At 31.3% G+C, this 15,313-nt stretch overlaps 1 protein-coding gene across 1 annotated transcript in view; it reads right to left on the bottom strand.

Annotated features, from left to right (window-relative positions):
- Window positions 1-1,462: 1,462 nt before the first annotated feature.
- The window catches only part of LOC143922314 (uncharacterized), a 56,232-nt gene continuing 42,381 nt past the window's right edge, over window positions 1,463-15,313 (bottom strand). Inside the window, exons 2-11 of the mRNA XM_077445539.1 lie at window positions 13,126-13,177; window positions 11,890-12,116; window positions 8,930-8,993; window positions 7,190-7,386; window positions 6,939-7,070; window positions 6,691-6,861; window positions 6,378-6,618; window positions 5,265-6,284; window positions 1,630-1,980; window positions 1,463-1,515 (exon numbers count right to left, since the gene is read on the bottom strand). Coding sequence (XP_077301665.1) covers window positions 1,463-1,515; window positions 1,630-1,980; window positions 5,265-6,284; window positions 6,378-6,618; window positions 6,691-6,861; window positions 6,939-7,070; window positions 7,190-7,386; window positions 8,930-8,993; window positions 11,890-12,116; window positions 13,126-13,177 — 2,508 coding nt within the window. The remainder of the gene's footprint in view (window positions 1,516-1,629; window positions 1,981-5,264; window positions 6,285-6,377; window positions 6,619-6,690; window positions 6,862-6,938; window positions 7,071-7,189; window positions 7,387-8,929; window positions 8,994-11,889; window positions 12,117-13,125; window positions 13,178-15,313) is intronic.

Below are 15,313 nucleotides of genomic sequence, written 5' to 3'. Positions count from 1 at the left end.
TGTTATTCCCTATCAATCACATAAAATTATCATTCCATGGGATATTATTTTGTTTCATTAGCTTACATATTTTTTATTGTTTCATAACATTTTGTAAGACTATGAGAAAAATAATTACATTTTAAACTACACATAGATATATATAAAGCCATATATTTTAAAACATTTCAGTTTAATAATTAAAAATTTTTTAGTTTTTGGTTTCATAAGAAATACATGATAAATATTTAGATTCATGTACATGTAAATACATAAATATATACAGTTAATATATATCATATTAAAATTAAACCACTTCTTCATAAAAAATAGCCTTTTTAAAAAGATAATTGGTTTTATAAAAAATATTTTTTTTGAAGAATACAGATTAACAACAATGTTTATATTTTCATTTATGAAAATAAATTGTTGACAATTTCTCAAACATATTCTGATCAAGATTTCAAGCACCATTTTAATTATAGTATACATTGTATTAGAGAAAAATATATGTACATACATATATATGTATGTATATATATATATATATATACATATATATATATATATATATATATATATATATATATATATATATTATATATTATTATATATATATATATATATATATATATATATATATATATATATATATATATATATATATATATATATATAATATGTATATAGAAAATAGTATTTAATTCCCAAATTTGCAAACGTACATAAATATGTACGTGCACATGTATTTACTTTAAGAAATCATCTTTTTGGAATTACATACATCACTTTTTTGGTGATCGTAATGAAATATTATCGTTGAAAGGGATCCATAATCAAACACTCGTAAGTATCTTATCAATCTCATGGTACATGCATTTCTTTATATTAAATATAAAATTTAAAAATATCTTTATACAAGACACATTTCCATTTCCAATCAATCATTTTGGTGGTGATTCTTGCCTTTCTTCTTGAATAATATCACAATGCCGAAATATTTTATAGTTTAATACATAATCAGACTCCAAACATTCGGATCCTAAAGTTAGGGAAAAGTAATGCCAAACAAAAGCTGCCATGACAATTATTTTAAAGTATTATATAAATAGATATTTTCATTTATTTAATTCAACTGACATTCATAAGTGTAACTATAAAATTTGAGAGCTTTTACATTCAATATCTTTCTTATATCAGTTGAAATATTATACATATTTATAGACAGTATAATTATACTGTCGAAAACAGATATGTTAAGGTTTAAAATAGTAATTCAACCCTATATTGGGCAAGAAAATTTTAATATCTATAGGTAGAGATATCCCATAAAGGTTAACAAACAATATTGTCTTTAGATAAATTTTATAAAATCAATATACATACTATCAATTCTTCAGTCGTTGAGTAAGTAAACTCATGCTTGTTCTGTTTAGAGTAGACGAAGCGTAATAAAATACATAAATTAATAATCAATATCATTCTATATTCTTGTTGGTCCAGGTCCGAATTTTGCAGAGGGCGGGGATAAGATTTCTGTTACATTCATATTATAAATTGATCAGTTTGATTTATCTGAAAATACACGATATATACTTATTAGTGTTAGTGAGAAAATTGAAGAAAAGAAATTGAGATAATGTTTCTTACCAGTCTCAGTGAGAGCTTCCAACGGAAGAGACCCATAATGCCTAATATCTAAATGACTGACATTTCTGAGATTGGACATTACCGACCAATTTGGGAGCCTGTTATTGTCGTCGACATCACTGTCACTTGGAATCAACTCAGCACCAATAGAATGTCGTCTTTGCAGAGATATTTTCTTATTTATATATTTTAAATTGTTACGATTTTTGGAGAATGATGATTTCCTGACGAAATTGGAATCTAAAGAGAACGAATCCGATCCTGTTTCCTCCATATTACATACGTGACATTTTTTCGACAATTTTTTTTGATCTTCATAGATCCTTTTCTTGGATTTTTCTATTGAATCACCTACAAATAAATCAATTCTCATGAAAACAAAATATTTATATGAAATATAATGAATTCAATGAAAAAAAAATCGCTTTTGAATGAAAATGAATGAAGTTCAAATTTACTGAACAGCAAAGCCCCTTAAATCAGTAGGTGAATGATGACGAAAATGATCACTTCGATAAGAATTTGAGTGTTGAATAAGTGCACATCATAAGTTCTTTGATTGTATAAAATAAAAATAAAGGGTTGGAAATATAATGAATGAATGAATGAATGATAGTGTTCTGTTGGAACGCCTTATTTTCGAAGCATTAACTTAACTCTGGGTAATTTCAATCCACATTAAAAACAAATTTCCTGTAATATTTTGTAAAAAAAAGAAATATAAAAAAATATATAAATAAAATAACATAAAATAATTGTTTAAATAATTTACTGAAAAAAATTGAGATGTACAGACATATTTTTAATAAATAAAATATAATAACATTTCGGTCACACAAATATGATTGACTTTCATAAACACACAAATTAAGAATATTAAAAATAAATTTCTACAATACATACCAACTATTACGTATCATATCTAATGTAATATCTTAATGGCACATTCGTCTCTTATATCATCGTTGAAAAATTAAAATAATTGTTTTAGTTTTTTAAACATAATACCATAATTGATTTAAAAACACATATGTATTAACATTATTCCAATAGTCCATACATACATATATATATATATATATATATATATATATATATATATATATATATATATATATATATATATATATATATATATATATATATGTATGTACATATTTATGTCATACATAAATTAATGGAATGAGATTAACGAAATTTTTAATATGAGAAAAAATAAAAAAGTTCAGAAAGTTAAGAAATAAAAAAAAAAATAATTATTAAATTATAATAGTAAGAAAAATGCTAAGCCAGCGAAAAACAATAAAAAGTTAATAAATACCATTTTTTTGGGTGTCAATTATTGAATTTTAATTTTGGTCATATTCACTTTCATAAAAATAATGTTCACTCATAACTAATCGCACGAATAATAGAATAATTCAACTTTAATTAAATGTATTCAATATTAAAAAAAATATTTCATTAATATATTGCACATGAGAAAAATTATTATCACTGGAATTTATTTATTTCCACTTTGAAATTACTAAATTACACGGTATTTTTTTTACTGGCAACGTTATATCTCCAATAAAGTACGTTTGTGTCCATAACCTTCTTTTGTGTCCATAATCTCCTTTTGTGTCCATAACCGTCAAACTGAACGTTATCTTGTTCATTAGTGACCTGGTATGTACATATGTATATATACATATTTATATATATATATATATATATATATATATATATATATATATATATATATATATATATATATATATATATATATATATATGTATATATATATATATATATATATATATATATATATATATATATATATATATATATATATATATATATAAATTCAATTTCAATTTTCTAAATTCAAATGCATGACATTTAGCTTATTGGTATTGGAAATTATGTACCAAGCGAATAATATTTATTTGTAAGTTAATAAAGAGCGTACGAAAATCGCAAATATGGAATATCTGGCAATCTAGTTTTCGTTAGTATGATAGTACGCGTGCGTAGCTCTCGATGGATGGAGTTTTCGGGTGCCAGATGTTCCGTGAGCGAGATTTTAGTGACGTGTGCGAGATCGTTTTGTGCGCAATAATCACCGAGCCTTACCAAATGTTTATTTTAAAGTAAAAATTATTCGAAATAAAGTTAAGGTGAACAGTATCTAATTGTAAGTGTTAAGTAGCCGAATTAAAGTCCAAATATATACTCCCTTTGTTGTGGATAAGGACAGCATTATATTTAGAGAAAATTTGTTGCACACCAAATTACATTTTGGGTGTTTGTGTTATATTTATATTATACCAATCACCAATTATTTATCATGCGGATCAAATATACCCAGAGTTTTCTAAATATTTCTCTATACATTTTATGTACATATGTCTCTATGAAATAATTGTATCCGAAGTAGTGAATATGATATGAAAAGAGGAAAATGGAAAAAAAAACAGTATCTCGCGAAAATTATACGATAATTGCATATTAAGTTTTGCATTTTAAAATTTCATTCAATGGAACAATGATGATTGGCAAGTTTTTTTTTTAAATTTCAACCTATTGAATATTTTCATAGTCCCTTGATTATTTAACTTTTTAAATTAGTAGGTACGTATGTATGTCAATCAAAGTGATAGCAATTTGCAAAAAAAAAATGTTTTTAATTAGCAATATTATAATCACTTTCATATGTAATGTATGTATATGTAAAACGGTACATTATTTTTTGTTAAAAACATTTATATTTCTCCTATTACATTATCGAAAGCCACAACCAAATGAATTAGTGAATTTTCAAAGATGCAACAATTATTCCAGTGGATGCAATTTCGAGGTTTTTGTTTTCAAATTATTGAGAACTCAAAAGTAATTTTAAAATGTAATTTGAGAAATGAAAAATCAGTTGGAAGTTGCTCAATGTTTTAGAATGTTAACACCACCACAGCCCAGTTCATGAGAGTTTAAAAAATCAAAGTAAGTAAAAATGAGAAGATTTATAAGTGTCTACTGATTTTATTGTTTATATTAAATATATTTAGTTATTCCTCCCCTGATTAAAGTACCACTGGAAATAATTTGTACTTTAATCTTAATATAATACTCGTATATTTACAGTATTGTGTTAGGATGGGATTTAGAAGGTACAAGAAAAATTAAAACTTTCCAAAGATAGAATGACTTTAAAAATACATATTATGATATTTTATATGAGTTTTTAACTAAAAAGAGTTATTTATATTTTATAAAAAAATATTCAAATATAACCGAGCTATTTTAATGTAATTGTTTAAGTACTGTATAATGACACTGCCATTGTAATAAGTATGTTTTGTTTTTAATTATAGATTTCAATGCAATAGAATTTTTAAAAAATTATAATTTCATCATTAAAAATCATTAGTCTCAATTCTAAACTTGTATTAAATTTTATATTTTAATTTAAAAATTGCAATAAATTTAAACGGCTTAATGGTTTGATAAAGTAATTAAAACATAGAAGTTTCTTTAGAGAAATAACCTAATTAAAAAATAACTTAATAGTCACTGGTATCTTAATGATAAATGGGGTATCAGTTATATGTGTTTAGAAATAAAGGAAAACATTAGTCTTTTAGGGTCATAAATACCATGGGATTCGACAGGTGCAGAACAGCGCCTCATAGCCAGTCTAGGAATTTCACTTGCATTACTTGTCGATGGAGCTGAACTTCTACGATTCAAGTGAAGTGTGCCAATCAGTGAATCGCCTTTTTCTTTTCCAAATTCGATATAAGTACTGTCAGAATTTTCGGTCCACTCGCTAGCGATATCAGTGTAGTCAAAATTTTGCCAATCATCCTCATCATGTTCTTGGAATGAGTCTACGCCAGCAAGACAAGGGGCGCCCATAGATGGACCTCTCATATCCAATGATTGAGATAGTGTCACTTGAAGTTCTGTGTTTTCAGATGAATACAAAAATGAAGAAATACTACCGGAATTTAAAGAATCACCGAAATTGTTATACGTTGATAAGGTAGAAGTCTCTCGAACGGGTGGACGTGGTTGCTGACGAATCAGCGTAATTGGTTCGTTTTCATTCAAAACAAGACTAATACGACTTCTCTCATTCGTGTTTGTTATTGATGCAATTGAAAATTGCGGTAGGAGACTCTCAGCGATAACTACACGTTTAACTTTAGGTTCTTTGATGGTACGGTTGAGACTAATTGCCGAATAGAAGAGAAATTGGCTATCTTTAAAACCCAATTTTTCTTCATCGGTAGTGGCAATTTCATCAAAAGTAGATAATTTTGAAATATCAAAGCTTTTTCTTCTCGAGGGATCGATAGGTGCTTGGGGTTCCAAATCGAACGGCACATAATATCCTCGATTATCTTCACATTTTATGACGTTAACACTTGGAGCTGTCGTAGTTTCAGCATTGGGAAGCAGTGTCGACAATTCAGCAGATTCTGCTTCCATATCTTCCAAAGATTTCTCCTCTGCTGCTTCAATTCTTTTTCTTTCGATACTTTCTTGGACAACCATAGACTCCCACTTCTTTTGATTGAAGTCAAGATTATAAATCATTTCTTGTGTCAGATCACTCATAAGGAAATTATGCCATTCGCTTACCAGAGGAGTAACAACAAATTTTAAGAACCCTGAAAATTTGATCAATTAACGGATCAATAAAATTATATTAGCATAATTATGTAAATACAAGCCCTACAAAAAAGCTTTCAGTTAGATTTTACCTGCTTGAATTTTAGGTATTGATGTAGTAGTACGATCGCACATTGATGTTATAGGCAATTGAAGGTTGCGTTCATGGTCTCCTTGGCGGAAAAATTCTTCGCACACTTTCATGCTCCATTTTCGACTCAAATCCCATGGCCGGCACGGGTTTGATATATCAGCACATTTCAGTGCAATCTGCAAGACAAAATGTCTGTCTTCGCGCTTATGCAAATCAAAGCTGGGGGTACCGACGGATTGCTAAAATAGATGACGGACGTTAAGTGGAAATTCAAACATATAACTAAACCATACGATCGATAGTATCCATACCTTGAATAGGGCCAAAAACTCTTGTTGTCTTGTAATATCTGTGGCCAATATCAGAGAATTGATTTGGTCTCTAAGCCGAGGCCATAAGTTGGCCATTTGTGCAGCGATTCCGCTCTCAATAACGCATCCTATGCCAGAGCGCCAGTGGTGATTTTCTAGTACGGATGTATTCTATGGGAAATAGATGCTGTTAAAAATAAAGTCACAAGAAAAACATTCAAAATTTTAATGAAATCAAATTGACTCACATTATATAATGCAGATAAGTGATTGGATGTAGAAATCATAAATGACTGGTTGACACCGGGATGCTCCATGTCATGAGCTACAGCACCGATCAAAGATGCCATTATTTCAATGGGCTCCAGATGATCTCGTATCTGAAGATTGAATCAAAGTTAACAACAGTACATTTATGTACATACATATATTCATATTGAGAAATATATAGTGATCGTGTGAGCAATTAAAAAAAGGAAATAAATAAAATTGTACTAACCTTCTTTTGCTGAAGGAAGCAATGCATTGCTTGGGTAACGTCAGCGGCGTGAATTGAATTATGGTAAGGATTCGCACTATGGTAGCCTTCTTCGATTAACATGAAGAGTTTCCATACACTTGTAACGTCAAGTTGAAAATGGTTCAGCAAACCATAGTAACGAAATAAGTGCAAACATAATGATGTGATGCACCGTCCTAAAATCAAAATTAAAAGTCAATTATCGAACTCTCACTTTATGTTTTGAGTTTAAAAGCGGAATTTAAAAAAATTTTTACGGTGAAATTTCTTACTTAAAATTAATTTAATATTATTAGGATACTAATCGATACAGATTAGAATAAAAAAATACATATTTCATTGTCATGAACTGGTTTAATTTATACTTTATCTATGTACGTAGTAACAAAAGATGAGGTTTTGTAATCATGCGTGAATTCGAACTCGAGATTTTGACAGATTCGAACTCAGAATCGATCACTGATCACTAAAGCCCGGACCCTGAGGGGGCTGTATATTGTTCAAATGCATTGTTAAAGGTTTGCCGAACCTTTTTTACAAAGGATTTACAACAATTGAACAATAAACGGCACGCTTCCGGTCCTACCTCTACTGATCACATTCTCATGGTCTAGAAAAATTTGTGTGTTAGTATGGGTGTTTGTGTATTTAATCAAACTGAAGCTTGTTACCACTTTCTAAATTGTTTATCGAGTTGATCGTTTATTTGTTCAAACTGGATTACAATAAGATTTATTTTATCCCGCCCCTCAAACATTTTGATATTCCGAACCGGCCCATTTCCCAAAGGTTATGTTTATATTTTTTCGACCCTTTAAATGTGTTCCTGTGTATACATACCTTATACCAATCAATCATTCAATTAAATAAACCGGCAGTGGGATTTTTTCCACACTACTAATGGTATGGGGCTGAAAATTTATATTTGTATTCTTTATGTAGAGCAAACTGATAAGGTTTCGATTAGAATTCGTATTCGTATAAGTATAAATTTTTGTTAAAACAATATTTCATTATTTTATTTCGACCTTTTAAACCATTTCTATTTTTATGATTATAATATTTATAGTGATATAAATTAATAAAAAAAATTTGAACAAAATCCAACAACCGGAAGTAGAACTGGTCTCGTGCTAGTTTACCTACATTAGCACTCAAGCTTGTATCGAAAATGCTCTCATAGCCGGTATGTGTGCGTCATTGTCGAATTTTGTTTTTGTATACTTCTTATATTCTTTAAATACATAGATAAAGTCATGGGTTGGTCACATTCGAATTTTTTTTAATAAAAATCAAAATTTATTTTCCAATTGATATTGATTCTTTGGGCTGAATAAAAATTAAATTGCAGAAAATGCTCACGTTACACTTACGTAAGTACATAAATAGGAATGATTAAATAGTTTGAGTATTCTTTTCCGATCTGGCAATTTCAAACCGAATTTCGATTTATTTCAATTTCGTTCCTTCAAAAATATCGGTTAATATCGTGATTTAATTTTTGATCTCATGAATTTAATAATGACTTTTACTTATTAATTAAAAAGCGATGTTTTATAAACCAATTAATTATATTTAATTAGAGGGCAATTCATGACAAGAAATAAAAATAGAGAAAGATTTACTACTTATATGTACTTATTATATAAAATAATACACTAATTTAGCCAATTTTAATTATCTATGAATGTACATAAGCAATTAATTTTTTTTTCTTACCGCCACTGACGTTTTCTAAGGTGAAGGCGTTGAAGCGCCATTGTACAGATTGCTCAAGGATGCACTGAAATTCAAGTGATTCAATAAATGGAAATGTGTATGTGGAAAAACAATAATAAATCAATAATACAGGTCGCAAGCGCGCGCTTTGCAAATCAAACATCGAAAAATATCCCGAACGCAACTGGCACATGTCGCAAAATAAGAAATTGCATTTAGATATAGAATAATATAGGACACATACATATGTAAGTAAGTATTCATTTACAAAGCAACTCGCATATGTCGCATAATACTAACTCATCTCCTCATTACAGAGAGGAGGGGATGGGATGTGAACGGTTAGATGGAATGTTAGAAGTAAAAAAAAAGAGGAAGAGCAAATTCTTAAAAAGTGTACATTTGTATTTATAATAATAATAAATAATATTTCCATGGGACCGGTCACGCTGTTTCTCACATATGCAAATTCAGTAAGAACGTTCCGACACTCTGACAAAAGAGCTACGCTGTTCCGCTGTTTATAATGTTACGTTCCTAAATTTGACAACAATTAATCTTGAGAACGATAGTAAGTACATTGACTCTTGAACCTCTCCTGTAGCTTTTCCTGAGCCTGAAAATGCAGTAAATGACGTTACGATATGGATTTTTTAGTGCTTTCATTATCAAAGATTCAAAAAGCACATACGTATGTACATATGTACATGCAGTACACACGTATGTAGATACCGAAATGTATATTGTACATGTGCTACGGCGATTACCATTTGATTATTTTAAATTTTGAACATTAAAGGATCGCTTGTTTTATCCTCACTGTAATGATGTTTGTTCAAAGTCACCAAAATATTGATAAATGAATGAATGAAAAAAAAGGTGTTGTGTCGACAGACAGAAGCTGTGATCGTTATATTACACAGATACACAATTGTTAATGGAATATAATATACGTACATAAACAACTGATATATTTTAGAATATTTTCTATATTTATTACGGTATCAGCGCGAGAGACAAAAGCGCCTCGACGTAACCGCCCCGACATAACCGCGAGGGGTCAAAGCCGCACGCTAACAAAACCACCCCAACAAAAAGCGCTCGGCGAGAAAACCACATATAGAAAAATTAAAATATCCATTTCGATTTCTATGTATAAATTTATTTACATAAACCGAATTTTAAAAGTGAAAGCGGAATGTCTCAGTCGAAGAAATCGAAGTTGAAAACGAAGTCGAAATTGATATTTGAATTTTTTCATATTTTCTAGTGTGGTTTTGTCTCCTGCGGTTTTGACGGTACGATTACGTCGGGGCGCTTTTGACTGGTCACCACTTATTACTAGTCACCGGACCCAGAAGGTGCCGCGTATTGTTCAAAGGTTGTAAATGCATTGTTAAAGGTTTGCCGAACCTTTTTTACAAAGGATTTACAACAATGGAACAATGGATAGCACTGTGAATATCCTACCTCTACTTATTGCACCGTTTAACGTCTTCTTTAGTATACTACATACGTATATTGTATATGTTGGATGATTTTTTTTCTAACTAACTAACTAATCAGAAAAAAACTCTCGCTTTTCGTAGCTTTTTTTTTAGCGGAATTTCGTTAGAATGAAATTTTAAAAGTTGTATTTTAAAATTTGATATACGAGGATAAAATTAATGGGTTTGGCACCTTTTTAAAAGTAATTTGATCGATAAAAATAGAAGAGCTCCTGTTGATAATAATCAAAATAATAAAATAAATAAACGGTAAAGTCGGAATTCTCGACAGGGCGAACCCTCTAGGCTCGGTCGACCTGCTCCTTCCTGTCATTGGTTGCTCTCTGCGAGTTCTCTAAGTATTGCCGTGCTCTGAATTAACTCGACTTTTACCAGATGAAATACTCCGACATATACTGCCTGGTTCGCATATGATTTTAGACGGTTGGGCAGCGTACGGAAATATTCCGAATTTCGGTAAAAGTGGTTATAATTTCGTGTATCCAAATGATAGTGAAATACATACGCAAAATATGTGGATGCGTGTGAAAAGAAAGATAAAGCGTCAATTTGGCACAACGCGTGCCCGTTTTGATTCAAATTTACATGGATTTGTATTGAACCACAAACGAATGCGTGTATATTTCATTCACATTATGTGGAATATTTCCGTACGCTACCCAACCGTCCGAAATTATATGCGAACCAGGCAGTATTTCATCAGGTAAAAGTCGAGTTAATTCAGGGCACGGCAATACTAGAGTACTCGCAAAGGGCAACCGATCATAAAGGGTATCCCCTGTCGAGAATTCCGACTTTTACCAAATAAGCAGTATGTATGTAGTTGTTGGAATATATATACATATATTCCAAGAAAAGGCAAAAAGACTAATTGAAACCCTAAGAGAGAAACATTTTGGAAGGAGCTCTCAAACAAAATCGTTCGAGATACCGATGGATGGATTCCTTTCGTAAAGCGAGGGATAGGCGTTCATTTTATAGACAAAATTTTCTACAGACAAAACAACAAATTGTTTTATATGTATGTATGTAGTTTGGAAAAGATTACGCTGTTTGGTATTTAAGCGGGTATAATATTGGGTAATACTGTAATTCAAGGAACGTGACCCAACTGAGCAACAGTATTTAAATCACCCTTGAACAATTATTTGATTTCGTGCGACACATGCAATGGTGCATAATCTCAGTAATGCCGATTGTACCCCGAACGAGCTCTGAGCACGTACGGTCGTCGTTATTGACAGAAGTGTGCAATTTGTAAATACATACATACATAGTTTATGCGTGTTTGGAGTTGGGTCGATTTATGAAAACGCATCGTGACAGTGATCAGAGGGATTTGATCACATAACCGACTGTTCGTACGTACGTGAGATGGACGACGGAGCTTGGATTTAGCCGATTAACGGGGAAAACGCATGCTATGTTTTTGATCGAAAGTATGTTGGATACCTTGACTTGTCCATTATGAAAATCATCAAGCAAAGCGACATCTTGGCGAAGAGTCTTTGTCCGGAGACGTTCCTTCCTCCTCTTGTTCAGAGTGAGGAATCTTCCGACGTGCACTGGATGGTCCACGGAGCAGTCCAGTGTGTCCAGCAGCATCTGGTCGGTCTCGGGGTGCTGCACGATGAGTTGTTCTATCTGCCCTGGCTCCCTCATCGGATCCTTGTTAGGAGCTGAGTCAGTCAAACACAATATACATATATATATAATGCATGTAATCGATTGAATTTGATGAATGCGTGTTTTTCGTTGATTTTGTGTACGTATTGAGGAATTGATGCATCAAAAATTGAAGTTAAAATTAAAGTAAAGCATAAAAGTACCTTTATATAAAAGAACTTGTTTTAATTGTGTGCGAGATACATATAATATTACGTGAATGTAACCCATTGTTAGCACGCTCTTTTCAGGGACTTTTCTTTTATCTATCTTAGTTTTTCTTTTGATATCATCTAAGACCTTTCTATACGGTTCATATTTCTAATTGATTCTTACTGCCCAATCTTGGAGCATATGTACATTGTTAACGTTAATGAGGGACTTCTAATATTACAAAATCTCTTGAAACCTTTGTACTTATTGACAATAGTTAGATCATAGACTTATTGACATAGACAAAGACGTACTACCTAATGATACATTAGTAGATGGGGGGATGTTTTTGATACCACCCCCTTTGACATCTCAATAGATTCTAATTTTGAATATTGTGCGTTTGTAGAATTTGAAATATATACGTAGATCTCGTGTATTTTGATACGAACTCATTGTTATTCGAAGTGAGATATGTATGTGTGTATCTGCAACAGTATTTGTCGCAGAAGGTTGGAAAAAGGACCAAATTTGATATTTCTTATCGCAAGGAAAATAAATCAACAGATGACTCGATTTAAAATTTTTTGATACATAACAATGTTTTTACCGATGCTTCAATTTTATTAACGGATGTAAAAAGTTTCAGCATATCGAAAGAAGATACATAAGTAGTTGATATATAGTAAATATATATATATATATATATATATATATATATATATATATATATATATATATATATATATATATATATATATATATATATATATATATATATATATATATATATATATATATACGTGGAAAACCTTCGATATGTTAAGACGTGTGTGTATATATCAAAACTCGAAGATATGTATTACTTACACGAAAATGTGATAATATCCTCGCTGGAAATCATAGCTAGCATCTCAACCGCCTGTAACAAAATAATATTATATTATAATATCTGTATGTTTAAAATTTAATGTAAAAAAAAATAAGACACGTCTATTTAATTATAATATAAACAATTGCAAGAAATAAAAATAGAGCTGAGAGAGAGGGCAGGCTAAACTATTTCGGCTAACTTTCGATGTGTGTAGATTTCGGATTGAAATTTTTGAAATATGGTGAAAAGAGTGACCATAAGCACCTTCGCTTGGGTAACAAAGTCTCCCGGTGTGACCGGGCTCTTATGTGACTGCTCGTAAACTTAATTATGAAGTAAGCGAACAAAACGGCGACTTTGAATGCTCGTTTATCAGCCAAAACTTATCATAATCAACCAAATAAACATCAATAGGTGAATATTTTAATATTTATTATATATATAAAAAAAAATTGTCGAGATAAATCGTTTGGTTGGAGGCACAGGATGACAGGGCATTGTTAAAAATTACTGATTTTTTTTATTTAAAGTTCCCTTGGGTACGATGACAGATTTCTACTATGCCACCGATCGTAATTAACATAATTAAAAATTCAAAAAATCTCGACTCGATGACAGCTCTCGATTGCGCTAGGGTGAAAGTCAAACATACCCATGCATGTTTGACTTTCCGTCCCCCACTCGTTTTACCAGATTTTAATTGTTTAAACGCCTATAACATTATCTTTTTTACTCTATATCTTATTTCTTATTGCCATGTTAGTTTAGAGATGAAGCACCATCAGTTAAAGCTTTGATATTTGAAATAAATTTAAATGAATAACTTTTTTATCGAAGTAAAAAGTGATGAGAACTGGATTAATTAAAACAATTAATTTTTTGGTTTTCCGAATTGCGTATCGATAAAAATTTATATACTCAAGATAATCAGTTAAATTTGAGATTTAATCCGTTTCAGCTACGATGTACAAGTCTAAAATCCAAAGATTTTTTTTTCAATTAATCATGCACACTCGCATGATTGCTCCAAAGCGGCAAGTGTGCTTAACAGATTATGACTCGAGAAAATTATATATTACATATATTAAATACATAGTTATTACATACATACACATGTAAATCGAAAAAATTCCTGACATCTATGGTCAGATATTACAAACATCGTATGCACAATACGATCAATAACATTTTTCATGTAACAATACGATTTTTACATTCAATAAACATCCACAGAGACATCTACGGAGAGAAATCTGGCGAAACCTGAGATATAACAATAACTCGAGGTTTGCAATAGAAAATTGGAGAGGAAAAGCCAATTTTTACAGGAACCGTTTCAATGAAAAATTTGGCAAATTCTGATAAGAAACGATCGACCTCGACAAACCAGGGTCTGGCCAACAACGAGACTCTAGTGGGAATCGAACCCACGACACTTCGCACGAAATAATGCAACACTCACCACTAGACCACGCTGCTGGTTAATTTATATATGTAATTTATGTATGTATAGTGTGCGCGCAACACGCAATTTTCCAATAGCGCTGCAGCGACCTCGATGCATACATATGTCTGTACGTACTCAGACGTCTAAAAAGAAACATCTCGACATTAGGCAAACATTAGTTTTTCTGCGTGGCGTTTCAATATGAAGTTGTGTTCTTTCACGTTGTGTTCTTTTGATGTCGGCGTACATACGTGTACGTGCGTACACCAACAAAAGCCGTGGCGTGGCATTGAAGAGCCGCGACTACTCGCACAAAAGCCTCAACGATAATTATTTCCGAAAGGAAATCAATGGAGTGTCTCTAACTGGGCTAATTTGCAACTTGTGTTCATGTGTTGTGCAGACGACAAACATCGTTCGACAATCATTGTCGATGGCCACGCCGATTAGCGCGTTTTGCAATTAGCCACAAAAGCACGTTTGCAAAAGCGTACGCGAACAACCGACCGGTAGCGTATTCGATTCAAACTATACACATGTTACAGACTACATACGTATATGTTGTATATTTCGGTACACATATGCGGGCACAGATCTATATAGGGAGGGGGGGGGGTGGGGTGGGTGGGTGGGCGTGCAATCCGTGCATTTTCCCAGAGCGGCAGATTTCAGGGGCGGCAAACATTGGAAAAATTAATAAAACATGAACGTGTCCTATATTCGAATTATTAGCCATT

This window comes from Arctopsyche grandis, chromosome 2 (genome assembly GCF_051622035.1).
Source record: "Arctopsyche grandis isolate Sample6627 chromosome 2, ASM5162203v2, whole genome shotgun sequence".
Taxonomy (NCBI): Eukaryota; Metazoa; Arthropoda; class Insecta; order Trichoptera; family Hydropsychidae; genus Arctopsyche; species Arctopsyche grandis.
The sequence above is the reverse complement of the archived record's forward strand: the minus strand, read 5'-3'. Positions and strand labels throughout refer to the sequence as shown.